Here is a 26,848-nt window from a genome sequence, read left to right as displayed (position 1 = left end):
CCGAATCCTCGATGAATTGAGCACCACCCATATGCTCAAAGCTAGCACACACACTGATCAACTCAATGCATGTCCACACATGCATGCAGGTGATTGATCGAGATGAAATTAGGCTGCTCAACTCGAGCAAGCCCAACTTGATCTCGACCGATATCCTCACAGGACCAAAGCTGCATTGGCCACAGCTGTTATTATGCTCAAGAAACAAGCAAGAAGCTAGCAAAACCGCACACGTACGGTTTTCAGGGACACATTTACGTATACACACATACGCACCACTATATAGGAGCACACAGCACAGTCGTATGTTTACACACGATCGACCAGGCATCACAATTCAGGAGAGACAAAGCACACGTACCGGCTGGTAGCATACGATCGACGAATCGAGCAAGCATGGCAATGATATCTAGTGATGAATGGATTATGGCGAACTAGGGCTGATACACCAGTTCTTGGAGGTGAAGCAAGAAAGTTGAAACCTTACATCATCTTTTTCCTGGTCTTCTTCTGCTCCTCTTTTTGCTTGCTTCTGCTGCTCCTGCGTGAACCCGTGTGTATAAACAAGGCGCATTCTAAGTGCTTTAATGTCTTCTTTCACCTGATAGGGGACATGTCACCAAACAACTGGAGCCTATTCAGTTTTGGAAGGTTTTTGATGCCGGAGAGAGACTCTATCCTGCTCAAGGTCCAGGTTATCTTCTCCATCTTAGGCACAGCTCCGTCAGTGAAGGTGATTTTGTTTATGGCAGGGCAGTCGACAGTAAGTAAGGTGAGCTTCAGGAACTCTTCTTTCTTGAAGGTAAGTTTGCTTTCATTGTAAGAACTGTCCAAGAGCTCTAGGCACTGCAAATTTGGTTTCTTGGCAAGGACTTGCAGATCAACTTGGTTCAGCATTGTACTACGAAGATGGAAGGAGGACAGGCTTGTTGCTGCCATTCAGCTCAAGCTCCATCAATCTTGGAAGACTGCCGAGTAATTTAAGAGACCTTACATTTTCCAAGAACAAGATAATATTCCTGAGCTCAGGAGTGGCTCCATCTTCAAACATGGATTAAAAAAAGTCCCCATGATGTAACTCTGAAAAGATTGTATTTTTATTTTTAAAAAAGTGTATGAAGTGAAAAGGTGGAGATTTTGAAAAAGTGTATGAAGTGTATTTTTATTTTTAAAAAAGTGTATGAAGTGGAAAGGTAGAGATTTAAAAAAAATGAATGAAGTGTATTTTTATTTTAGAAAAGTGTATGAAGTGAAAAGGTAGAAATTTTAAAAAGTAAGGTGGAGATTTTGAAAAAGTGTAAGAAGTGTATTTTTATTTTTTAAAAAAATTAATGAAGTGTATTTTTATTTTAGGAAAGTGTATGAAGTGAAAAGGTAGAAATTTTAAAAAGTAAGGTGGAGGTTTTGAAAAAGTGTAAGAAGTGTATTTTTATTTTTTTTTTTAAATGAATGAAGTGTATTTTTATTTTAGAAATGTGTATGAAGTGAAAAGGTAGAGATTTTAAAAAGTAAGGTGGAGATTTTGAAAAAGTGTATGAAGTGTATTTTTATTATTAGAAAAGTGTATGAAGTGAAAAGGTAGAGATTTTAAAAAGTAAAGTTTTTATGTAGTGGAAAAAAAAAAAGCAAGCGCTAGAAGGAGGGCTTGAACCTCCGACCTTGTGGTTAACAGCCACACGCTCTAACCAACTGAGCTATTCCAGCACTCATGTTTGCTTTATAATTCTCTTTCTTTTGATGAATAATTATACTATTGATCTGGAATGGAAATTGATAATTGACAAATCTCATGAATTATTACACGCCATGGTAACAACTAACAACATGGAATGGACTTGTCCATATTATTCGTCACTGGCAGGGTGGCAGTACTAGTAAGTATAGTATAGTAGTAGTAGTGTAAGGTAGTGTAGTATCCGTGGCAGCTGCGACACGTGTCGTGTGCTGGCACACGCCACGTCACGCCACCACCACGTACGCCGGAGCAAGCACACCTACGGTGGCCGGTGGCCGGCGGCGGCGGCGGATCTCACGGGTTGACGTAGACGTCGAGCTCGAGGATGGCGTTGGGGTGGTCGAGGCTGACCGTCTTCCAGAGGACGTACCCTGACGCCATCCTGAACTCCCCCGTGCCGCCGACCACCGACAGCTCCCTCACCGGCGCCGCGATGTCGTCCCTCCCGACGACGGTGACCGAGCTGCCGGCGAACGGCCCCGACGTCAGCACCACCTCCATGGTCACCAGCAGCTCCGGGTTCCCCGACGACGCCCACACGTACTGCCCCTTGGCCCGCCCCACCGCCGCCGACGACCGGCTCGCCGCCGCCGTCAGCACGTCGTCGATCACGATCGTGTCGCCGAAGTGGCTCCGCGGACCGTTCACCACCTGCACCGCCGTCGGCGCCGCCCCCGTCAGCGTGTCGTGCATGAAGAAGTGCAGGTGCGCCGACGCCGCCTCCGCCGCCGGCATCACCCCGCCGGCGAGCAGCAGGACGACGACGGCGAGCGCGAACGCCGAGGAGAGCTTGCTGCTGCTTGCCATGGCGAACACTGATGACTGACACGGAATGAGAGATGCTCGTGTGCTTAAATAGTTATAAACTGTAGCCGATCTGGCAATGCATTTAATTATTAGTGAATCTGCATTATTATTTTGTGATAATAATTATCTGGTGGATTTGAATTTGCGACAAGATTGAAGGAAACGAACAAAAGTACAGTTGATCCGTCATATCTTGGCAAGGCTGGACGTTTCTGTTTTCCGTACCGATCGCTGTACATGGTCCAGTACATTGTCGGTGCAATGGCCCTCACAATTCAGAAAAATAAAAAATGTTTCAGGTTGGGCTGGCCCAAATTAAATGAGCAAATCATGATTTTGCCACAGTACAAGTTGTCTCTTTAATTTCATTGTATCCAGTTTGCATTCTTAATTAGCAGTTATTGTGCTTGTGAGCAGAAGGAAAATAAGACTGGAGATAATGCAATTTATCAGATAATCACTTGTTGGCATTGGCAACAACAATAGGACAAGTTGAATAACTCATCCTTGGCAAAACTGCTAACTGTTACTCACTGATGATCATATGACATTGCAAATTTGCAATCTACAGAACAAGAAAGACAAAGAGAAGATCTGACTACTGTGTTCTGTTCTGAACTTCTTATGGGCAAGGGTTGGGATATCTTGCATGAACTTCATTGATCTCTGCAACAATCTCCTCAGAGAGATGGATCCTGGTGGCCTGAAGAACTTCTGTAAGTTGCGAAATTTCTGTCGCGCCGAAAACAGCCGATGACACAAGGGGGTGCCTCAGAACAAACGCTGAAAGCAATATTGAGAGACAGGGATATGAAAGCAACAGTAAGGGAAAGCAACTTCAAATGTTACAAAAATGATGAGTTGACATACCAACTGCTAGAATCGCTGGAGAAATCCCATGCTTAGCAGAAATTTTTACGTATTCCTGAGTTAATTTATAAGGAATGCAGTGTAAGCACTGAGTTAATTTACGATGACAAGATATAAATCACCAGATCACCTTCACAGCAGCTTTCATTTTGGGGTTCTGAAGATTATATCTGGATTCACCCTCAGAGTATCTCCCTGGAAAGCAGGAGGAACAATTATGATGCTGTGGTGCAAAACAGATATAAAGATGCAAGTAGTATGTGCAACTTCAGAGTTCAGACCTTTGAAAAGATTCATTCTTGCATCTGGTGGGCCGCCATCATCGGATGAGTAATACTTCCCTGAAAGTATACCCATGGCCATTGGGCTGTAAGCTAGCAAGCTGATTCTGCATTTTTCATAGTGCAGCAAGGAAACTTCAGTATCAGTTTGCAGAATTGTAAGTTTGTATATAGAAAAGCAAGTGACGAGTACATTTTGCAAATTTAACATCATTTCACAGGGTTACATGCTGAGAAGGAAGTACTTTTCAGTTGTAAATGTACCAAGCTAAAGATAACAGCCAATTTCAGGACTATATAACAGATACCTCTCATGGTGGCAGCATTCAGCTAGCCCAGCATCAAAATTTCGACATAGCAGGTTATATGAGTTCTGCAAAAGAATTGCCAAAAAAGGTATGAGCATGTGCTGATACTAAATACGATGAATTATAGAATCAGAAAAAAAAACGGCGTAACACTTACTTGCACTGTCAGTATCTTGGAGTGCAGCTGGCAATCTCTACTCAGTTGAAGGAACTTCATCAACCCATATGGTGTTTCATTGCTAAGGCCAATGTACCTAATCTAACATCAGCAATGAATAAACTTGCTGGCCATAAGTAAACATTTGTCATAACAATGAAACGCAAACACCCTTGCAACAAACCTTGCCAGCGTCTATGGCTCTTCCAAGAGCCAGTAGCTGCTCTTCCATTGGAACAGACATATACTGATGGCTTGGATCATATTCTGTCTCTCCAAACATCGGGACATAGCTGCAGGCACAAGTGCACAACATCCCTTATTAAAAGTCAATGATGCGCAGAAACGCAAGATGGCAACACTGCGAAACTGTATCACAGTTATAGGCATGAAACCATGTTCCACAGACCGATCAGGCCAATGTATCTGGTAAAGATCAATGTAATCCACTCCCAGCCTGCGCAAACTGCACCATATCCCAATCAACACAAGGTACACTCGGTCACTCAGATATCAACAGAAATATCTATACAACATACAACTACAGAAAACACAGGAACTGTGAAAGAATTCACATTGCCACGATTGAACTAGACAACTCGTACATCAGCATCAAGTATATTCATGCAACAAGGATTAGCTTTTATAGCACTAATCAGCATCAGACTCACACAAACAGGTCGACTAACAGAGACCATCAAAGCATCAGAGTTCTGAAGTTCTGAACAGAATAACAGCACTAGAATTGGGAAGAAAGAACGGCATTCCAATCGACCAACCTTCCATCAATCGCCTCCGCGATGTTCCGCGAATCGAGCGACGCCGGCCCGCCGCGGATCCACGTCATCTCCCCGGACGGCCCGGCGACCTATCCCACCAACGCAGCATCACCAAAACACAGCAAGAAAACGATAATTCAGTCGAGCTCAGTGAGTGAGCCAGTGAAGCTGTGAAGTGTGGAAGAAGCTTTGACCACCGTTGACCTTAGTGGCGAGCACGACGCTGTCACGTGGGGCCCGGCGGGCCCGCAGCCAGCGGCCGAGGAACTCCTCGCTGCGCCCGTGCGTCTCACTGCGCTGTGGGACCGGGTACCTGGAAGACATTTTGCATAAAAGCCCCTCCGATAATTTATCCAGGGGTGTTTCTTGGAAAAGAGGAAAAGATGAGGGGGGGGGGGGCAGGATGAGAAGTGGAGCGTAGTAGTACATCTCGGCGGAGTCGAAGAAGTTGACGCCGGCGTCGAATGCGGCGTCGAGGAGGCGGAGCGACTCCGGCAGCCGGCTCTGCTCCCCCATCGTCATCGTCCCTTCAACACACGGCCGCTGAGTCAGAAGAAAACCGCGGGAGAGAGAGAGGAGGAGGGTGGTCTGGGGGGCAGGCTGACCGAAGCAGAGGCGGGAGACGGCGAGGTCGGGGGCGAGGTGGAAGGTGGGCATCGACATCGCCATCGTCCTCCGCGCCGCACTGTGGCTAATCCCTCTCCTCCGCCATGGAGGATTTGAGGAGGAAAAGACTGACGAACTAGCCTGTAGCAACTGCTCTATCCGCTTGGGCGCTATCGGACTATCCCGGCTGCCAAGATTCGTGCTTCGATGCTATAAGATTCGTGCCATCCTATCCTGATTAATTCTTTGATTATTTCAGCTTAGGAGGTCGGAGCTCCAGGTACGGTTCCACCTAAAAAAAGGAGATCGCAAAATGAATCATGGCAACTTTTGAACTTAAATTTAGAAGTTATAATCTAGCAAATCAAAGTCTTATTATTGCTAGCCATCTAGAGACGAATCAACCCATTAAACAAAGTAGATCGGTCGGCCTAATTATACATGTGTTATCCCAAGGCTCTTGTCGTTGGGACTCCAGGATAACCATATGCTGCTGGGGATACAAGCGGGACAGGGCAAGCAGGTTTTTTTTTTGCCCGCTTATGTCACTTATAGTTTATTTTTTCTTCTATTTTTTTACTACATATGAGAAGTAAACTAGCAAGTGGGTTTTTATGCAGGTAACGGAACTGTCTACTTGTATCCTTATGTGCTGCAATCTTCATCACCAATCAAGACATCTTCACCGCTGGAGCTATTTTAGAAGACAACCATACAAATATTTTAAAAAAAAACAAAGGACAACCAAAAAATAACTTGATGCCGAATAATTAAGAGAAAATGTAACGGTGTCAGGAGTTGAAATGTCAAATACGGAACCTTATGGTCAAAACTAAACACCCCTCCCGCTAGGCTAATAATAAACTTAAACAATATGCTTTATCTACAAAATCATCTAAACAATACTGCTATCAAGCACTATTTCCATTTATGAACAAAATACATTTCCATTTTAATTATTTCCGTTCACTTATAACCATCACAGCAAGCAGCCTATCATTCTGTACAAGAATGGAGTAGTGAAACATTCTAATACTCCATTAATTTTTCATGAGCACTACAACTACACTACCACAGGCAGCAACAGGGTCCAGTATTGCAGTCGCCTCCATTGGGGTACTCCATCGTCTTGCAGAATTCGTCACACCTGTCAATGCACTTCAGAAGGCAATACTCGTAGGCAGGGCCACCTTGGGCTAAACCTGCATTATTCAGCAAGGACACAGCATGATTAGCTCGAGTGACACAGCCTAAAAAGTTAATTGATCATGCTAAACTTTGTTCATCTTGTAAAAGATATCTGAATATATCGATCTCTACATATCAGAGGAAATGCTTAATTATCAGATCTGGGGGGTTTGAATGTGACAGAGTTGATTACCAGTGGAGAAGAGGGTGGCAGCTATGGCCACAAAGATGAGGACTCCAAAGATGACTGATGAAAACTTTTGTGTCATCTTGATTAATTCTGGCACTGTCACTGGCTGTTTGGATTCTTGAAATGGGTTAAAATGGTGTAATTTGGGTGGAGTTGTATGTACTGTCAGTACAGAGTATATATATAGGGGCGGGTCAGATTGGTCTTATCTCATAGAATTGTATAAAATATTTATAATTTGATATCCTGAAGATTTGGATTGAAGTTGTCTGATAGAATTGTACTATCACTCGGATTTCATATCCACATTTATAACTATAGATTTGGATTGAACATATCTGATAGAATTGTATTTATTGCTTCTTATTCGATATCCAGATTTAGAGCTGCAGTTACAGTAGATTTAGAGAATAATATTGTATAACATCATGGCTCAAAAACAATCCAACCTCATAAATCAGCATTACTCCGTTCTCACATAATTCCACGAGCGTACACGCACGATGAGCAGACTGACGGATTTCGACAACCGCAGAGTTAGGGTTCTAAGTGGGGGTGGGCGGGAGCGTGTGAACAGATTTCGATAGCCTCTCGGTCGTTAGGGTTTCGTGTGGGGTTACCACTGATGGAGAAACCATCGCTTTATTACCAAAAGTACTTTAAGTATGACTTATCTTTTTATATTTGCACTAATTTTTAAAATAAGACGAATGGTCAAACGTTGTAAGCAAAAAGTTAAAGCGACATAGGACGAAGGTAGTATGTAACATCCTGGCCCAGGGCTTAATAGGATAAATAGAATACTCATATCAATAAGTTGCAACTTCTTTTTCGGAAGCTGATGTCGAAAGAACTCTGAGGTTAAGCGTGCTTAGCCTAGAGCAATTTCAAGATAGGTGACTGATCGGAAAATTGTCCGCACGAGTGAGGACAAAGTGTGTAGAATGTTGGTCTGTAAGGACAGTTTATGATCTATGAAAGCTGCTAGAAGGACAGTTTATGATCTATGAAAGCTGCTAGATGTAAGTAGGCTCGGCCTGAAAAATTGTCCGCACGAGTGAGGACAAAGTGTGCAGAATGTTGGTCTGTAAGGACAGTTTATGATCTATGAAAGCTGCTAGATGTAAGTAGGCTCGGCCTGGGAGAGAGGCGGGACGTTACATATTATTTTTCACTAGCTCACATCATGCATCAATTAAAAACATCCCCATTTTATTTCACTTGAGCTGATAGCCATTACATCAATTGCGTACAAAGGAGTAATGAAACATTCCATTAATCCATTGATTTTTTTCATGAGCACTACTACACTACCAAAGGCAGCAACAGGGTCCAGTGTTGCAGTCTCCTCCATGGGTGTAACCACTCGACCTACAGGTTTGGTCACAGTCATCGATGCACTTCAGGAAGCAAAACTCATACCCAGCCGGTGGTGGCCTTGCTAAACCTGAATTGTTCAGCAAGGACATTCCATGATTAGCTCGAGTGTCAGTATAAAAATACAACATAAACTTTATGTCATCTTGTATGAAAAAACTGTATATATCGGTCGCTACAGATAAGAGGAAATGCTTGAATAAACGAGACAAGGTGATTATTACCAGTGGAGAACAGGGTGGCAGCTATGGCCACAAAGATGAGGACTCCAAAGATGACTGATGAAAACTTTGCTGCCATCTCGATCTTGCGCTCTAGCTAGCTGTTTGTATTTTTGAAATGGGTCACAATGGCTTAATTTGGGATGAGTTGTACGAACTCTCGGTCACTGTATATATAGGATCGGAATGAGCTTATCTGACAGAATTGTATTTTATTACTTCTAATTTGACATACTTCAGATTTGGATTGAATTATCTGTCTTTATTACTACTTCTATTTTGATATCAAGATTTACAGCTCCAGATTTTAATTAGATTTATCTAATAGAACTGTATTCATTACTTCTAATTTGGTATCCACATTCTGATATAATTGTATTTATTACTTCTAATTTGATATCAAGATTTAGAGCTTCAGTTATATATAGTAAATTCGAAGAATAACACCTAGCTCTAAAATCCACATTAGTCCGCTTTCACATACAACGTTAGCACTCAATGCCCATACATTTTCGTGTGATGGATGCACAAATGGATTGAATAGCTGCCGGCTTAGGGTTGCAGGTCAGGGTGAGTGGGAGCATGCAAAATGATTTCAGCAGCCATCAAGTTAGATTTTCTGGCTAAGAATGGGTGGGAGGGAGGAAGGCACTCAGAGGGGAAAGTCAGGTTATTGCCAAGGGTTTAGAGAGATGGTCAGGCTAGCGGCTGAACGGTGGTGGTCATGGTGAAGCAACGGCGGAACTATCGGCCGCTAATTGGGAGAGGACGATGGCCCGGGGTCAGCGGCAGGGGAAATGGCACCGACCAATTAGGGTGGGTGGGGGAAGAGGGTGGCACGGCGAAGCAGCCGTGGCAATGTCATTAGAGATGGACGAGAAACATGCTATCCTGTGTTAGTTGGAAACAAAACTGATGAGAGAGAACACAGACTGTTCATCCATCTTAGGTGAAAATGCGGCGCATGTGAGTTACAGATGATCTAGGAAATGCACTTGTGCACCAATAGAGACCCTCTTTAGCATGCCACCTCCAAATTCTGCATCAGTCCGCTCTACAAGTTAAGCAGACCTACTCGTACGAAAGGCTAACCCGATGGCATCATTATTGGAGCGACAAGACTTAAAATGGCCCTCACCCACATAAACTTCCTATGTTACTAAACAACCAAGTATAATGTTTCTAGGTTTTTACACAATAGTAAAATGTCGTTGACCACTGAGAAACCAGGTCAATTACTGTGAAAGAAAAATATGAAGGGATGATAATGTTTAAATATGAACACTGAGAAACTTCAGTCACGAAACATTTTGTTATTGTCAATATGAACAAAGTGAAGGGCTTATGCGAAAATACACTTTGACTGACCGTTAATAACAAGCCAGGTTTGGATCACTACAGTGGGTAGCAATTTTATCCATGGACCTACGGATCTTACTATATAACTTCAATCAGGAAACATTTTCAGTATTAATTTGATACTCCCTCCATCCCATAATATAAGACATGGTTAAAGTTGGTCCGGTCTCCAAAACTAATATTTAGCTTATAATTTCTCATATACTATAAGGTTTGTAGCAACAAAACTATAACCATATGAAAGTAAATGTAAATCTCAATCTAATGATATAATTTTTAACAAATAAAATTTATTTTATATTATACTAAATGGTGGTCATTTGAAATACGCGTGCGCCTTATATTATGGGATGGAGAGAGTATGAATAAAGTGTTAGACATTTTTCACCCGTGCCACGTACGTTCGTTGAAGCTAAGGACAGCAGACACCGTGAAACATTGTAGTGGAAATATGAATGAAGTGAAGGGCTTATGTGAAATATTCTTCGGCTGCTTCACAGGCGCTAATTAATCTAGACCTGTGAACTACGATCAGTTAATAATAAGCAAGGCTAGGATCGCATATAGTAGCCCTATCCATGATCAACATCAATACATCATATTATATCCTAGGGGTTCGTATGGAAAATGACCACTATTTTTTTATGCCAATTAATGCGGATGCATCGGCGGAGCAGTCGTGTAGGAAGTGCGGCGACAGCACAGTTAGGAAGAAGGTACGATGGTGTGGTGGGAGCTAGATCCAACAGACTTGATGCCGCCTCCTCTCGCTCCCTCGTCCCTCTCGTCTGCAGTGCGACGAAGGAGGTGACGGGGAGGGGGGAGGTCTGGTGTGGCTACCGTGTAGGTGAGAGGAAGACGGCGATACAGAGCGGCAGCCATGCGCCCGAGTTGGAGATGGAGGTAGCGATTGAAGGCCTAAAGGGTGAGATAATGTCAGAGGAGTGGAGCGGAGGGTGGAGAAAGCGGCAGAGGGAGGGAGAAGACGACTTTTCTGGAGTGGCCTCTCCCTTTTGCAGTAGCGGCCTCCTCTTTTCTAGAAGCTCCCGGTCGGCTCGGTTCGATCGGCTCACTTATGTTGATGCGAGTTTTTAATTTTAGACCCGTGTGAAGGATCGAGCGGACGGAAGAGTTCTCTATTAGGTGGGTGTTCTGTAGTGATGCATGCATCAAATAAAAGCATTAATTCGACTTTATTTGGGTTCATTAATTAGCCATGACATCGAATGTTTTTTATTGCGGGCATAAATGGTGATCCAAATCAATTAATTGGGGACATGAATGGAATAATGAAACGTCCCATTAATCCATTAATTTTTCATGAACAAGGTAACTACACTACCACAAGCAGCAGAATGACCCGTGTTGCAGTCGCCTCCGTGGTGGTAATCCATCCCCTTGCAGTACAACAATTACAAAAACGGTGGACAACTTGATGTCTAACGAATAACAACAAAAGGTGATTGTGTCATGAGTCAAAGTGTCAAACATAGTACCTTTCCACTCTATTAAGCACTACTGTATATGTAGTTTTCAGTAGCTCACATCATATGCATCAACTAAAAACATTCGCATTTTATTTCAGTTCACCAATAGCCATCACATCAAGCAGTAATCATGTTTACATGAATGGAAGTAATGAAACATATTCCATTAATCCATTGATTTTTCATGAGCACTACTACACTACTACCAAAGGCAGCAACAGGGTCCAGTGTTGCAGTCGCCTCCATGGGTGTAACCACTTGACTTACAGGTTTGGTTGCATTCGTCGATGCACTTTAGGAAGCAATACTCGTACCCAGGACCGTCATCGGCTAAACCTGCATTATTATTGACCGGTGCATGCATCCATGGTTAGCTCATTTGACACACAGCACCTAAGAATAATATAGTTAATCATGTTTTTGTATATATTTGATCTAGAAAATTAAATCTGATCCATAGAAAACTAGCCAGATCAATTAGGGTTATGGAAAAGATAAGCTTGATTAGTTACCAGAGGAGAAGAGAAGGGCAACCATGGTGACAACTATGAGGAGGACCTTGCAGATGACTGAAGAAAATTTTGCTGCCATCTTGATTCTGGTACTGTAGCTGATCTTGAAATGGCTTCGATCGAATGGTTTTGGTGGGATAGTACTCTATGTTCAGAATGTGAGATTAACGTCGCTGATATCATCTATATATACTAGTTCTAAAATGCAGTTTTTGGTTGGCATCAATTAATGCTTATTTATAAGTATAGGGTGTATCAATCTAAATCATTAATAGGATATATATTTGAATTAACTACTAGGACCTAAATATTTAATGCGATATATATATATTCACGTTAACTAGGAGAATATAAATATTTAATACGATATATTTGAGTTAATTATGTTTTGTCCTATTCTTGGAGAGAATATGAGTGGTAAAAAATTTAGACTGGTTGTATACACACCTTATAGCAAGAGTAAAGAGGTAACCTTAACACCAATATATATCTCTAAAAGAGATAGCAGGAAAATTCAAGAGCAGATTGCTGAACCTTTATAATATATTTTTTTTGTTGTTGGAATTAGCTCTCGATCGAGCTCAAGGGTTTAATTTTATTCCATTTTATACAAAAAGTATCCCTTCACTTTAGTAGCATCGGAAGTTGCATTGTTACTGTTTGTAGCATTCCATCCAAACAACTGTGTGATATTCTATATTTTTATTTATTTTTATTTAGGTTTTTTCGGTAGAATACTTAACACGGGTACTTATATTTATAGCTAATTATTCTTTTAGTGGTGACTTCGTCAACCTTAAAATATACCCAGTCTTATGGAAGTGTTTATAGTGATAAGATGTGTGTATTCGTAGAAGTGGGTGAGCGCTTGTACTGTGTTTATAAAAAAAAAAAGAATTACCAACTTCTTCCTCGATTTCCTCGACTCCTCTTCCTTGTCCACTTTCTCCTCTCCTCCTCCTGACCCTCTCATTCTTCCTTCAATACATGGTTCATCCTTTCGATTTCTGAATGGCGGGCGCATGAGATCGTATATATGGCCAGTTCGTACGTAGCAGATTGATATATTTCCAAACCTCCCACAGATTGCTAGTAAAGAGTTTGGTGAGCTAACGGATTGAAAGATAGAGTTAAGGGGATGGGAATGCTAAAAACAGTAGTGTAACTTTTGATGTTGGTAAAGTGAGTCGGTACTTTTAGATGCTATGAAACCAAGAAGGAAACTTTTAGTGCAATAGGTTCTCTTTCGCCTACAATAAATTTTTAGTCAACAACTTCATTGAAGGAGCCTACAATTCTCTACACTACTAAGCCACGAATGTAGAGTATTGCTCCAAATTAATTAAAGCAAGTAATGGATTCAGATGTATCCTATTAGAAGTTCTTTCTTCTATCCTTAGATGCATATACGTCCTCACCACTTGAGCGATATCATTATATAAAAATGGTTCTCCACTGTAGCTTTGGTAAGCGATGGCGAGCCTGGCTGTCCATCCTCTTCGGCACCTCCAGCACAAGGGTACTACTAAAGGCAGGTACAGTAGCAGGCTATAAGCCAGCTGTAAACATATTTAAAAAGATAAATGATGAGAGAGAAGAGCAGCGGGCTATAGATTTATAGGCGCTGTAGCACGGACTCCAAGATACAGTGTGTGTATGACATGTGTGACTAGGTATTAATAGTGTAGTATGTAAGGCCCCGTTTGGTAGGGCTCCAAACTCCAACTCCTAGCTTTCAACTCCAACTCTAGTGAGAGCTAGCTCCTATAGGAGCTGAAGTGAGTGTGAAAATGTTTGGCTAGATTGGCTAGCTCCACGCCACCACGTTCCTTGTAGGCATTTCATCGAACACTTAGTTGGCATCGCCCTGCCACTACCGCCGCCGCTCAACCCGCACACTGCCGCCGCCTGCCGCTGCCGTTAGCGCTCAGCCCGCGCGCCGCCGCCGCCGCTCACCCCTGCCCCCGCCGCCGGCGGTCAGCCCACAGGCTGCCGCGGCCGCCGCACGCGCGTCGCACCGTCGCTCACGCAGGTCCAGCCACCCACGCCCTTCCCGTGCACCACCTGCCGCCGCCGCGGCCGCCGTCGCACACGCATCGCCCGGCCGCTGCCCACGCGCCGGCCAACGCAGCCGCCGCGCCACTCCGCCGCCCGCACGCTTGCCGACGCCGCCGCCGCAGCCCGGCGCCTGCCGACGCCGCCGCCAGCCGCCGCCGCCGCCCGCACGCCTTCCGACGCCATCGCCGCCGGTCGCCGGATGCTGTGAAAGGGGTTGGGGAGGAGAGAGAACGAGAGTGAGGGGTGTGAAAGGGGTAGTTGAGTGGCATTTTTGTGTAAATAGACTAAAAACTTAAAGGGTAGTGGGTTTTTGGGGTGGAGTGGAGATGTGGAGCAGCAAAAACCCAGCTCCACCCCCGTAGTACAAATTTATGGAGCAGCTCTCCCAACTCCGCTCCAAAAAATAGTGAATCTGTACTGTATAGCTGGAGCTGGCCTAACTATTGTACGAATGAGCTATAGATTGGTTATAAAAGAATTGGAGCTAATAGTTGGCTATACTATTAAACTTGCTCTAATAACCGGCTCACTGAGAAGGACGATTTGGCACGGGAGCGGGGAAAGGGAGTTGGTGAATTGATGATTTGATTTTTCTGAATCCATTATATAGGTGTATGTACCTTGCTTGTTCGTATCTTCTGTAGTTAAATGCTTGATGTTATGGCTTACTGCAGAAGATAACTGATATGGTGAAATCAGGACTTTGGATTGTAGTCATTTGAATATGCAGATGAAACCAAGATTTATAGTCATTTTATTTTTGTCATGCGGTTCACACAAATGGACAATTCATGTATCAGATACAACCAAAAGGCATTGCAGTACTCTTGCTTGGCTGAAAGATTGAAAGGCTTCTTTTTCATCTTCATGAATATCTGTGATGAAGTACTTGCTAAATGGTCCAGTGGTTGCTTGCAGGATTTGTTCTTTCCTGTTTTGGATAATTAATGGTCCACTAAAATTGCACCCCCGGCCTCTGCATCATAGATCGATGAAACCTCTACTTGATATTACTAGTAAAGATAAATAGCTGTAGCCTGTAGATCTGTATATACACAGACACGTTAATTACGTTAATCTTGTGAACGTGTTTGTGCATGATGGTAAATGCCTTCTAGTGGAATGTTAATTACCGTCCAGGGTTCAAATTTGGTCTCATGCACGAAAAAAAGTTTGTTAGTTGGTTCCTCTACAAACATAGTTTAAATTAAGAATCCATTTTTGGATATGAAACCTCTGCTGCTTGATGGTAACATAGCTTGTTCTAGATATGTATCTACAGAGGCATATGTTACACTAATCTTCTCAACATGTATACTACTGGAGAACCCATTTTGAGTCCTGGTTCGCAACCTCCTTTAATCCCGGACATGTAACCGGGATATCTAATCCAGGACTCAAGATGAGAATTTTTAGTCCCGGTTGAAATAACCGGGACTAAAGATTCATTTTTAGCCCCTGTTGGTAACACCAATTAGAACTAAAGATGGTATCGCCATGTGACTGATGCTATCATCTTTAGTACCGGTTGGTGTTACCAATCGAGACTAAATGATGTTTTTTTCATTGTTTTTTGCTGCTTGTATAATGAAATACCCAAATCCTCACATCAAATTGACATCAGAGATCAGATAAACATACTCAACAATAAAATCATCTACAGATTCACAAAGCAGACATCACAGATCGAATGAACATACTCAACAACAAAATCATTCACAAATTTATAAATCATCTAAAAAATCTACAACGCTGCCGACGCCACCCAGCATCGCCGCCGCCTGCCGCCTCCCCTCCGCTCAACCCACCCCCCTACTTCTCGTCTTCTTCTCAAACATCTTGCCGCCACCACCAAGAAACCTGCGCAATCGAGCAACATAAAAAAACAACAAAAACAAATTGAATTCAGAAGCGGCAGTAAAGGAGAAAAAAATATACATGTATCTAGCATGGTGGTCGAAGCCTTCTAGTGGGAAGCTACCTCCGTGGTTCATGTCTGTTCTATAGATCCTAAAAACATGAGTTAAGAATCACCCTACTAAGGATGGGCCTTCTTACATGAGCCCATCCTTGAAGCATGGGTTAAGACCCAATTAATAGGGACGGCTCCCCATGGTAACATTACTACTTTCTACTATATTGTTTATCCCAAATTTAATTTCCATATCGAACCAATCACCAGTGTCTCGTAGGACTGAATTTGAGATTAATTCAACGTCATAATTCTGCCTTAGTATTTTTCTGCATGCATGGAAGCATGAGGCATCATATGCATGCAGCCATAACATGGTGGCAATTACGCCATCAAACCTGCCTAACTGCAATTGTTGGAAGCTTGTCAGGATTATGTGTTTCGTGGCCTGTTCGCAACTAACATCTCCATTTTTGTTGGTTAACTCGTTAAATCTATTGCTCAAGACGAATACGCACGTCAATTTCAATCCTTGCTGTGTATTACCGTAGTAAAGAACGAAAAATCAAACAAGGCACGCCATCTGGTAAACATTGTCTGTTACGTCTGTTAATTGGGAAGATGGGATTACACCATGCGAACTCTGTTTCCATTGAATTGTTTGTTTGTTTAGAAAACAGAGGAGGTGGATTTGGTTTTTGCACACTTTGGGCACGTGTATGCGCTTAATGGCAATCAAATATTTAGATCCTTTCAAGAAAAAAATTTGACACTTGCAACATCTGTCACCTCACAAAATTCCAAGTCCACAATCAATCGCACATTGCGAAAATAATTTGTGGACTATATTACCATTCGTAAATTTGGTACCTCATAATACATTAGATTTTAAAAAGTATCAAAATTTACACTATAAAACGTGACAGTACTCGATATTGATGTCATAATATCATTCATTTATAAATATTTGTTAGCAATGGATTCCAAAAGTGTCATTAAAAAAAGGTACTCCTCCAATTTAAAGACGAGGCATTCATGTTTCCCGCAAAGTCCACAAATGAAAATTTTGACTAATACTTGAACAAATTGTAATATATATTTTCAGTGTTAGGCATATGGTATCCGTATATTTTGAAAGTATTTTCGCATGATGATAATTTCATAGCTGCCGACGATATATTTTGAAAAAAATAATTAACGATCAAAAGTACGTATTAAAAGTTAAATCGCCCGACAAAAAATTATTCTCCCCAAAAAATAAAGGACTTTGTTCGAACGTGCTGGCTGCCGCAGCCGTGGCTGCAAACTGCAGCCGGTTTGGACTGTCGCAACCGCAGCCACTGCGGCAGCTACTAGTATAGACCAGGCGAACACGCCCAAAAACGAAAGAAATACATCAGCAACGAAGCTAAAAAAAAAAAAAAGAAGAAGAAAAAAAATGAGTGTATTATCTCGCGGCGATCCTGAGCTGTGAGCTCTATCTCCTGACACGACATGCGTGCCCCTGTTGGCTTTTGGCTCTTTCCCATCACGTAGCCTAACGTGAGCCTCTCAAACTGCACGGCTCTCTCTCTCTCTCTCTCTCTCTCTCTCTCTCGATTTTTTTATTTTTTAGGCTTTTTTATTTTTTAAAATTTTATTAATAGACATTTTTAAAAAGCATTTCCAAATATAAACATCTGGTATGTCTTAAATAAATCTATCACGCCACGCGCCGTTGGCGTGCAATGCTGGCTTGTCGTGCCACACGTCTTGTCACGCCACTGTGGCTGGCGTGGTCAAACAACGCTACCACGCTGGCCACTCAGCTGGCGTGGCTAAAAGGTTTGGTTTTTGAAAATATTTTCTAGAAATGTCTATTAATAAATTTTTAAAAATAAAATGTCTAAAAAATAATAAAAAAAAGAGTTCCTCTCCGTCTCTCTCTCTTTCAATTGCCGCGAGAAACAGATCGGCGAAGCTAGCTAGCTGACAACGGCCAAGACGTCTGTAAATCGCGGCGATCACTTGTGACTTTCTCAGCCACAGAACCTGTACAAATGCACACCCCACACACACATTCACGCTCGTGACCTGCATCAAAATCTCATCTCTGTACTACTCTTTTCTCTCTCTACAACTCTTGTCAATCTCTCTCTCTAGAGCTTAGCTTAGCTTACCCTCTCTCATGGCTCCAACTGCACAGGCATGTTGGCTACCAACCTAGCTTACAATTAACCTGCCGTTTCTTGGGAATTTTACAGTTAAACTGAATGTGCATATGCATTCATGGTGACTAGCTAATTCTTTGGTTTCTTGATACTTAATTAGGTTGCGGCGGCGCCGGTGCAGGAGCAGGAGAAATGCAACGGCGGCGGCGGAGGCGGGTTTAGGGGTGCGGCGGTGAGGTGCCACCCGGCGCTGTCGACGGAGAAGAAGGCGTCGATCAGGGGCGTCGTCGGGGAGCTGCTCGGTGCTGCGGCGGCGGCGGCCGGCGCCGGCGAGGAGAGGAGGAGGAGCCTCATCTCGCTCGGCGTCGGCGACGCGTCCTCGCACGCCTGCTTCAGGCGCGGCGGCGAGTTCGCGGCCGACGCCGTCGCCGACGCGGCCAGGTCCGGGGTGTTCGACTGCTACGCGCCGTCGTGCGGCTTCCCGGCCGCTCGCCGGTGAGTATCCATGTCTCTGCTTCTTCTTGTTCATGTTCAAGTCAATTAATTCTTTTAATTTCCTGTTGTTTTGTGAGTGAATTTAATTTGCAAGTATTCGTATGTTAATCTCGATGCAAATTAGCATAGTACAATTACTGATTTCTTGACATTGGATATATAGTGTTCTGAGTATTAATTAGCACTACAAGCACGATCACAAAAAGCGGACGTCTTAGATGTATGCAATCAAATGTGTTGATGCTGACAAGAGATAAATTGTCCGAATTAAGATGATGATTAAATATGTATAAGCTAAGAACGGTATGATTAAATTCATTCATAGTTTCCCCGCAAAAAAAAATTCATTCATAGTTTCATACTAGTATAGTATGGATGTTAGATATACGAAGAAAGAAAATTGAATGATCAAACTGGTATGTTTTTTTTTTGAATTTGAAAAGTCAAAGATATATACCCCTCCGTCCCAAAATAGGATCCAATCAATATTATATTGCTATATTTTGGGATAGATGGAGTAATGTTTCATTGTTTCTTGAGAAAGGTAACAATACCTTAGCATATTTAGTAGAGTTTAATAAATTCATGTAGATGAGAGTTGTACATGATTATGTGTACACCTATGTTCCTCTTAGCCTAAATTGGGTAGTAAAAAAGAAACTGAAAACAGACACTCTACAGTACATTTGGATCTGAAATACTTAAATACTGTGTTGCGTACTTGTGTCCTTCCATTTGTCCATTCCTTTATGGAAGATAGTGATTTGGTTATTGCTAGAACACATGGGATCAGTTATCTGGCCCTGTGGTACTTGCAATCGCATAGTACTACCTCCACATTTTAATCTATGACGCCGTTGACTTTTTATCCAATGTTTGATCATTCATCTTATTTAAAAAATTTATGCAATTTTCATTTATTTTATTGTGACTAGATTCATCATCAAATGTTCTTTGAGCATGATATAAATATTTTCATATTTGCACAAAAATTTTGAATAAAAAAAATGGTCAAACGTTGGTCGAAAAGTCAACGGCATCATACATAAAATACAGAGGGAGTATAAAATAAGAGAAATTTTACAATACTTTTAAAAAACGGTCCTTAAGAAACTAACTCAAAGTACTTAAATAAACTACAATGAAAAAAACAAACAAGAAAATCAACTTCAATAATATAATTTAAAATGTATTTTTTCTTATAAGCATAAGCATAATCGTAACAATTAATGGAACCAATATATCATGGTAGATGAGAGTTAATTATATATGATTAATACGCACCTATGTTCCTCTTAGCCTAAACCAGAAAGTAAATAAAAGCCCCAAAACAGACACTCTACGGTACATTTGGATCTCAAGTCTTCGATCAGAAACTTCGTTTTGTACTTGTGTATGCTGTGCTTGAGAACGACAGTGATGGTCCACGGTGCTTTTGTCCCTTCCTTTGTGCTAGAGAAAATTGTATGGTCATTGATAGAACACATATACTCCTATATGGGAGCAGTTATCTTGGCACTGTGGTACTTGCAATCGCATATGGTGCATGCCTATACTGTTAATGACAGTACAAGCACACCAACATGACAAGGACATTGGGCCATGATATAAATCTTGGCCCCATCTTGGACATTGCATCATTGTTGTTGCAGTACAGTAGTGCATTATATTATATTGTCATCACAATTCGTAGGATCGGATATGAATATTAGGGATGGAGCTATAGCATTTGATAACCCTAGACTCGTCGGCAGGCAAGCATGGTTAACGGGGATTGTCTACAGTATTGTATCTATATTAGGTGTCGCTAACATGTGAGATCTGGTCCACGTGTGAGCCACTGCCATTGTAGGAGCAATACTGAATTGGATCGGGGTGCACACATGGGAGCTCTAAGTAACACAGCCCTATATGGGCTGCACGATCACGATCGAACTTGCTGAGACCACACATTGTTTTAAAATGTCCATTACCATTTTACCCAATAACTTTTACATTTGTTAAACTATAGTGAATGAAAGTTTTGTCGTTACACTTGTTATGCAACAGGATTTATCAATTTTTTAAGTCCTTACAACTTCATTTTAAAACATAAGTTATTAAAATTTTAAAGACGAATAATGCCACGATGGCAATTATTTGAGTACGAAGGGAGTACTAGAAGATATAGGTGTTATATTGCTGACGCATAGCATGCTTGGGTTCAGCCACGTGGAAGTGGGTCCTTATATTATCCTCTTCTCAAGAGGAACATAAATTCCATAGCTTAATTAATCTCACGGGAACTAAGAAAAAGTACATACTTTAATTTAAAAATAAAAGTACAGAATTTAGTGTCCACCTATATCCAGAACATATTTTCTCCCTGTTGTCCACATTATTTGGTAGTGTTAGGATTTTTAATTTCCATTTTTTTAACTTAGTTTATTTCCATGTTAGTTATAGTCCCATACTGTTTGTTCACGGGTGACTACTGACAACTGCGTATGAACGCTTTTGTTTGGTACGTATGTATAATAATTCCAAACGCTTTTTTTCTGAGCAATCTTTTTCCATTAGCGTGTACCCAGCCATACGGAAAACGGAGCGATCCATTAGCGTGTGATTAACTAAGTTTAGCTAATTTTTTAAAAAAATGTATTAATTTGATTTTTTAAGCAACTTTCATATAGAATTTTTTTTAAAAAAACCGCACCGTTTAGCAGTTTGAAAAGTGTGTGCGCGGAAAGCGAATGAGGGGTTAGGAAAAGGGGCATCCGAACACACCATATATTTAGTTTTGCACCTCATGTCTTTCATATAACTAGAGCAAGAATCCATTCTATTTGGAATTGAGATCCTCTAACTAAAGTCATATGACTTCGAGTTACTGGCGTGTGGGTCTACAGGTTAGTGGCTGTAAAGTCATCAGAATTAAAGGCAGAGGATCTCAATCCTTCCATTTGTACAACTTAATATGCTCTTCTCTTTGTAATTGTATGAGTGGAGTAGATGCTATCCTAATTAGTGAAGTGAATGCCTCGTTAATTCTACTGAATCAGTGAAACTAATTAATATCCATATCTGCAATTCTCGTGCGCCGGAAACCAGCGCCGTCGCTGACCACCTGTCCGCCGGCGCGCGCCACCGCACCCGCGACGCCGACGTGTTCATGACGGCCGGCGGCACGGGCGCGATCACCGCGATCGCGACGGTGCTCGGCGGCGCGCCGGGGGCGAACGTCCTGCTGCCGCGGCCGGGCTTCGCGCCGTACGAGGCGGCCTGTGAGCTCGCCGGCGCCGACCCGCGGTTCTACGACCTCCTGCCGCGGCGGGGCTGGGAGGCCGACCTCGCCGGCGTTCGCGCCATGGCCGACGGCGCGACGGCGGCCATCGTCGTCATCAACCCCAACAATCCCTGCGGCGCGGTGTACTCTGCACAGCACCTTTTTCAGGTAAGTGATCATTTAACTGCACACTTAAATACGTGTCTAGATTTATTAACATATATATATATAAATGTAAGTAATACTAAAAAGTTCTACATTGTGAAACGGATGGAGTATTATATGTCTTCAGAATAGAGAAGCATCTAAAAAAATATATCCAAATGGTTTTACAAGTTTTACATTGATAATTTGAAACCATTTCATGTTTATGTGATATTTTTTTTCACGAACACGTAAAAAAAATTGCATGTTAGTATATTAGAAGAAAGTATTATTTTAGTTACACAACACAACAGACCAGACTGGCCATTGCCGGGTTACAAGGTAAAGGACTGCTAGGGCGAAAAGACGGAAAAATAAAACTGAAAGTTGCTGCTCCTATATAGAGGGAGATAGAGGGTATATGCATCTGCAAGATACATACGCAAATGTACAATTATGATAGCTGAATAAAAAATTTTACAGTAGAGATACCAAAATTTTCAGTGTAGGTACAGTACCAAAAATTACACTAAATCCCTACGCACCAAGACATGCCCATGAACAAAGTATGCAGAACTGCCATCTCTTATTAGTACCAACTATATCTCGCTGGATTTTGTAGATTGCTGAAACAGCGAGAGAATTGGGGATCCCAATCATAGCAGATGAGGTGTATGCACATATGGTGTTTGGTGGGAGCAAGTTTGTGCCAATGGCTACCTTTGCACATATCACACCAGTAATCACCATTGGAGCACTATCAAAGAGATTCATGCTGCCAGGATGGCGACTTGGTTGGTTGGCCTTCTGTGACCCCAATGGTGCACTCAAGCATGTAAGGCAGTAAACTCTTTTCATGTTTTTAAATTCTTGTTTGTATGAAAAATTCACATTTACATATTCATAATTCTGTTCTTCAAAAGGTCAGAAATGCAACAGAAATGCTACTGAATGTGACTTCAGGCCCTGCCTCCATAGTTCAGGTCAGAAACAAATTGTAATTTCTTTACCAACTACAGTGAATGCATAGTGTGGGTACTAAACATGGTGAAATATTTTTTGTCACACATGCAGGCTGCAGTTCCTAAGATTCTCTCAAACGAACACAATGAATTCCATCGAAACGTTGTGAACTTGCTTGAGTCTGCAGCTGATGCTCTCTACAGAAGAGTGAACCAGATTGAAGCTCTGCAGTGCTACTCAAAACCTCATGGCTCCATGTTCATGATGGTTGGTCTGAAGATAAACTGATTTGAGTAATTCCTAATGATTTATTGCTTTATCATTGAATCGATGCTCTCAAAATCATTCAGGTTGAAGTCAACACTTCACTTCTGTTCGGTGTTGAAGATGACATGGACTTCGCTCGTGAATTGATTAAAGAAGAATCTGTCCTAGTTTTACCTGGTATAATTTTGACTACTTCCATGGATTTATGATCTCACTATTAATTTCTACGATAAGTTACTGGTTTTTTAGTGTACTGACTACCGAAAATGAAAATTCTGTAAATTGGTTGAAATCATATTGTTGTTTTTTTAGATAATAATGGAAGCTTTATTTATCTCAATCAATTACAATATTGTGGTTTGGGCCTCAATCAAGTAAAAGATTAGTTTTGGCCTCTTGATTTATCTGAATTCACAATTTCGATCTCTGCTATTTCCTTGCACAGGTTCTGTAATTGGGTTAAAGAACTGGATTAGGATATTCTTTGGGGCACCTACTAGTGTGATACTTGAAGCCTGTGATAGGATTGAAGCATTCTGCCAAAAAAGAGCAGTTCAAGTAAAGCTACTGAAAAAGAAGTTCTGAAGCCAACAAATAAGATTTTTCTTTTCTGGCCGGCTCATAATAACATGTATAGAGCCTTTTATGTCAATTTTATAGGATTTTCTTTTATCTTTTTGACACACGCGATCTGAGAATTGTATGTAGAATAATTAGCGCAGATGCTTGCCTGTACTGTATATAGCTGATATATATTTTCATAATAAAATGATTGCCTATGATTGAATAAAGCTATGGCATTAGTCTAAAATCGCAATTCGAATTTTCAGTCCCTGCTTATATCCCAGACTCTGTAATTGGCTTGAAGAATTGGGTTAAGATATTTTGTTCGTTGCAGAGTGAAAACTTGTAATTGGAATAAGGTGTGCGAACGGATTTTTAGCCTAGTGGCTGCAGGCTTACAGTGCTCTCATAACACGTACCAGCTCCTTAGTTCGACTCTTCTTGAGAAGCGAATTTTCAAAGTTTGTTTTGAAAAGGTTACTCGACCCCTTGGTTGAAACACATATTAATAAAATGACGTATGCTAGGAGGTGAGCCCTTTAAACAAGACAGGATCTCAAAGCACGCATGTTAAAACCTAAACCGTGGGTACAGATCCGTGTGTCAAGATACTATCTATGTTGGGCGGGTTCTCATGTATGGGATATAGGATTTAAAGTACTCGTAAAGCCTGAATCATGGGGGTAGGTCCGCATGACTACAAGATATACAACTTTTACCGACAGTGATAAATAATAGCCTAATAGTCTAAGATTTCAAAAACACCGTTGGTGATTATCAAGTTACCGACAGTGTTGCTAATCACCGACCATATAAAAAAGTCGTTGGCCATTTTATAGTTCCTACAGTTTTTCATCTGATCTCCGACAATATAGGTTATTCCACTACTTGTCAAAACGGGATATTAGTGTAACATATTATTTTACAGAAATTTTGATTACGTTTGTTTTTTATAAGTGGACTTCCGTAACTTGTTAATTTCAAGAAAAAGTTGGGCTTTTTTTTAACCTCAACATTTATGGGCTTTTGGCCCATAACGGGATAGGTAGGATCAGATGATATATGAATCAGAGTTTTTCAGATGTAAAATACTAACATGTGTGATCTACCACCAATTTTTTTTTACTAAAATCTTGGTTAAATGTTTGTGTATTGACAGTACAATAGAAATTAACTTGCCATGATAATCTATGTTAATTTTGTCTATGAATGAACGGTCGGTGTCAAGCTTAATGTTTCTTGTTAATTTGCATGCGGTTTTTGTCAGCGCACTTTGGCTAAAGTTTCTTGTTTGCTTGAAAATGCAATGGGATAGCATTTTTCCCACCAGTCTTTTCACGAACGCACGAAAGAATTGCACGTCAATACATTAGCATTTTTCAGCATTTTTCCCACCAGTCAACATGTCATGCATAGGACACAGGGTGAACTTAGAAATACCATTTGTGTTAGCTCATGTTAGCTTGTGAAGAGAGTATTATTATATATATGATTGGTATATACAGCCATACACAGGACACCCGATAATTTTAATTCTAGATTCTGGCCTGCCAGCTGAGAAACTTTGGTATTTTAGTCATGCAAGGAGAAACACTTTATAAAAAGAAAAAAAATCATGATTAATGTGTATTTGAGTTTCATGAGTTTTTGCTCGTACTGCGAATTTGAGAGTTTTTTTTTTAATTTCATAGTGTCGTTCATGGACCTTCAATTTTTAGTCATTCCAAGTTTTAGAGGTAAAATTTTCAATTTCATATTCCTCGAGCTTCAAGTAATAAGTTTAAAAGGAAACACAAACAAAAATACTACATTTCAATGTTCCGTATGACAATAATGTTCAGTAAATTAATATATAGTATATAAGAATTATTATTATACCCATCAGGTTCGCCCATGTCAAGCTTATTTTTTCACCGGACACACACACACCACAAGGATAAGCCTTTACCGGTACGACACGTGTGCAAGAACACGCCACGTCACACACATACACACGAACACAGATGCTGACTGGGCGAATGACGTGTCCGTTTTAGACAGATCATCATCCTCATCGTCATCGTCTCTCTTATCTTTTCTACGGGTTAACGTAGACGTCGAGCTCGAGCAGGTCAGGGCGGATGGTCCTCCACAGCACGTACCCTCTCGCCATCCTGAACTGCCCCGTGCCCCCCACCACCGTCAGCTCCCGCACCGCCGCGCCGGTGTCGTCGCGCCCGACGACGGTCACCGAGCTGCCGGCGAACGGGCCGGAGCTGAGCACGACGTTCATGGTGACCATCAGGTCCATGCTCCCCGTCGACGCCACGATGTACTGCCCCTGGGCGCGCCCCAGCACCGACGACGTCGCCGCGGGTCCCTCCGTCAGCACGTCGTCCATCACCACCGTGTTCCCGAACATGCCGCGCGGGCCCCGCACCACCTGCACCGCCGACGCGCCCAGCACGTCGTGCATGTAGAAGTGGAGGTGCGCCGACGCCGCGTCCGCCACCGGCGGCCCCGCGGCGAGCGCCGCGGCGAGGACGACGACGCAGAGCGGGACGAACACCTTGGGCGCCATTTCAATCGGGATTAGATGGAGGAATGGATTGATGGTGAGGAGAGGACTGCATTGATGCTGCTGATTATATAGCAACGGACACTGTAGTAGCTGCTGCGATTGCATCTGTACAACTGTAGGACATAATCGACAGGTCCCATGGTGTTTTTGGTCCTGATTAGACTTTTTTCTTTCTTGTGTGTATGGTGACAGGTTGTGGCCGTTGAGGTGTATGATTGTGATCTTCGCTGTACCTGTCTGAGTGACAGCAATGGTGGCCATGGATGCAGATCACATCAATTCCATTGGGAAATACTTTTCAGCCTTAAGAGGGATATCTTTGTCTCGCCTAACGGTAGAGGCCCAAGATGTAATCAATTTTCATTCTTTTTCAGAGAAGGACATCCTCTCAATATTCTAACGGAAACTTATTGTAAAACCACTCTATCTCTGTTTTACATCATTTAATTGGTTGGAGCGAGTGGAGATAACTAATCTTGATCACAACCATATATTCTTTGGAAATGGGGTGGAGTATAAACAACGGAACAAAATAATGGTTGATGCGTCATATTCATAGCAGATGGATGTTTTCTGCTGTGTAACAATCCCAG

The 26,848-nt window shown here is 41.9% G+C and overlaps 4 protein-coding genes and 1 non-coding gene across 6 annotated transcripts; 1 reads left to right on the top strand and 4 right to left on the bottom strand.

The window, feature by feature from the left end:
- Positions 1 to 1,630: 1,630 nt before the first annotated feature.
- Positions 1,631 to 1,704, bottom strand: TRNAN-GUU (transfer RNA asparagine (anticodon GUU)). The gene has a single exon. It is a non-coding gene; the product is annotated as a tRNA-Asn (tRNA).
- A 49-nt stretch (positions 1,705 to 1,753) lies between these two features.
- LOC127754124 (dirigent protein 21-like) lies at positions 1,754 to 2,575 on the bottom strand. Its single transcript, XM_052279590.1, has one exon. The coding sequence runs from the start codon at positions 2,540 to 2,542 to the stop codon at positions 2,030 to 2,032; it is 513 nt and encodes a 170-aa protein (XP_052135550.1). The 5' UTR covers positions 2,543 to 2,575; the 3' UTR covers positions 1,754 to 2,029.
- A 382-nt stretch (positions 2,576 to 2,957) lies between these two features.
- Positions 2,958 to 5,735, bottom strand: LOC127754068 (uncharacterized). Of its 2 annotated transcripts, XM_052279532.1 has the most exons (12): positions 5,543 to 5,735; positions 5,365 to 5,464; positions 5,142 to 5,250; positions 4,938 to 5,026; positions 4,568 to 4,624; positions 4,343 to 4,451; positions 4,159 to 4,260; positions 4,002 to 4,066; positions 3,694 to 3,800; positions 3,543 to 3,607; positions 3,413 to 3,467; positions 2,958 to 3,325 (listed from the first exon to the last, which is right to left on the bottom strand). In XM_052279532.1, the coding sequence occupies exons 1-12, from the start codon at positions 5,604 to 5,606 to the stop codon at positions 3,165 to 3,167; spliced, it is 1,083 nt and encodes a 360-aa protein (XP_052135492.1). In that variant the 5' UTR covers positions 5,607 to 5,735; the 3' UTR covers positions 2,958 to 3,164. The 2 variants fall into 2 exon arrangements, with proteins under 2 accessions (XP_052135492.1, XP_052135493.1); XM_052279533.1 differs by lacking the exon at positions 4,568 to 4,624.
- Positions 5,736 to 17,899: 12,164 nt separating this feature from the next.
- On the top strand, positions 17,900 to 23,942 carry LOC127753960 (nicotianamine aminotransferase 1-like). The gene is made up of 8 exons (XM_052279407.1): positions 17,900 to 18,032; positions 18,158 to 18,492; positions 21,583 to 21,925; positions 22,524 to 22,736; positions 22,825 to 22,884; positions 22,976 to 23,131; positions 23,215 to 23,308; positions 23,577 to 23,942. The coding sequence occupies exons 1-8, from the start codon at positions 18,015 to 18,017 to the stop codon at positions 23,714 to 23,716; spliced, it is 1,359 nt and encodes a 452-aa protein (XP_052135367.1). The 5' UTR covers positions 17,900 to 18,014; the 3' UTR covers positions 23,717 to 23,942.
- Positions 23,943 to 25,531: 1,589 nt separating this feature from the next.
- Positions 25,532 to 26,516, bottom strand: LOC127754181 (dirigent protein 1-like). Its single transcript, XM_052279660.1, has one exon. It carries the CDS (start codon positions 26,514 to 26,516, stop codon positions 25,773 to 25,775), a length of 744 nt encoding a protein of 247 aa, XP_052135620.1. The 3' UTR covers positions 25,532 to 25,772.
- Positions 26,517 to 26,848: the final 332 nt, after the last annotated feature.

This window comes from Oryza glaberrima, chromosome 11 (genome assembly GCF_000147395.1).
Source record: "Oryza glaberrima chromosome 11, OglaRS2, whole genome shotgun sequence".
In the NCBI taxonomy this organism is placed as follows: Eukaryota; Viridiplantae; Streptophyta; class Magnoliopsida; order Poales; family Poaceae; genus Oryza; species Oryza glaberrima.
Note: the sequence above shows the minus strand (reverse complement) of the source record. Positions and strands in the feature narration are given on the sequence as shown.

Excerpts from the sequence above, each read along its gene's own strand:
- LOC127754181 (XM_052279660.1), bottom strand. The coding sequence starts at position 26,516 with ATGGCCACCATTGCTGTCACTCAGACAGGTACAGCGAAGATCACAATC.
- LOC127754124 (XM_052279590.1), bottom strand. The coding sequence starts at position 2,542 with ATGGCAAGCAGCAGCAAGCTCTCCTCGGCGTTCGCGCTCGCCGTCGTC.
- LOC127754068 (XM_052279532.1), bottom strand. The coding sequence starts at position 5,606 with ATGGCGATGTCGATGCCCACCTTCCACCTCGCCCCCGACCTCGCCGTC. Across the intron at positions 5,465-5,542 it reads CGTCTCCCGCCTCTGCTTCG|GGACGATGACGATGGGGGAG; the intron begins GTCAGCCTGCCC and ends CGTGTGTTGAAG. Across the intron at positions 4,261-4,342 it reads GAGCCATAGACGCTGGCAAG|ATTAGGTACATTGGCCTTAG; the intron begins GTTTGTTGCAAG and ends TGCTGATGTTAG.
- LOC127753960 (XM_052279407.1), top strand. Across the intron at positions 18,493-21,582 it reads GGCTTCCCGGCCGCTCGCCG|CGCCGTCGCTGACCACCTGT; the intron begins GTGAGTATCCAT and ends GCCGGAAACCAG. Across the intron at positions 22,885-22,975 it reads GCCCTGCCTCCATAGTTCAG|GCTGCAGTTCCTAAGATTCT; the intron begins GTCAGAAACAAA and ends TCACACATGCAG.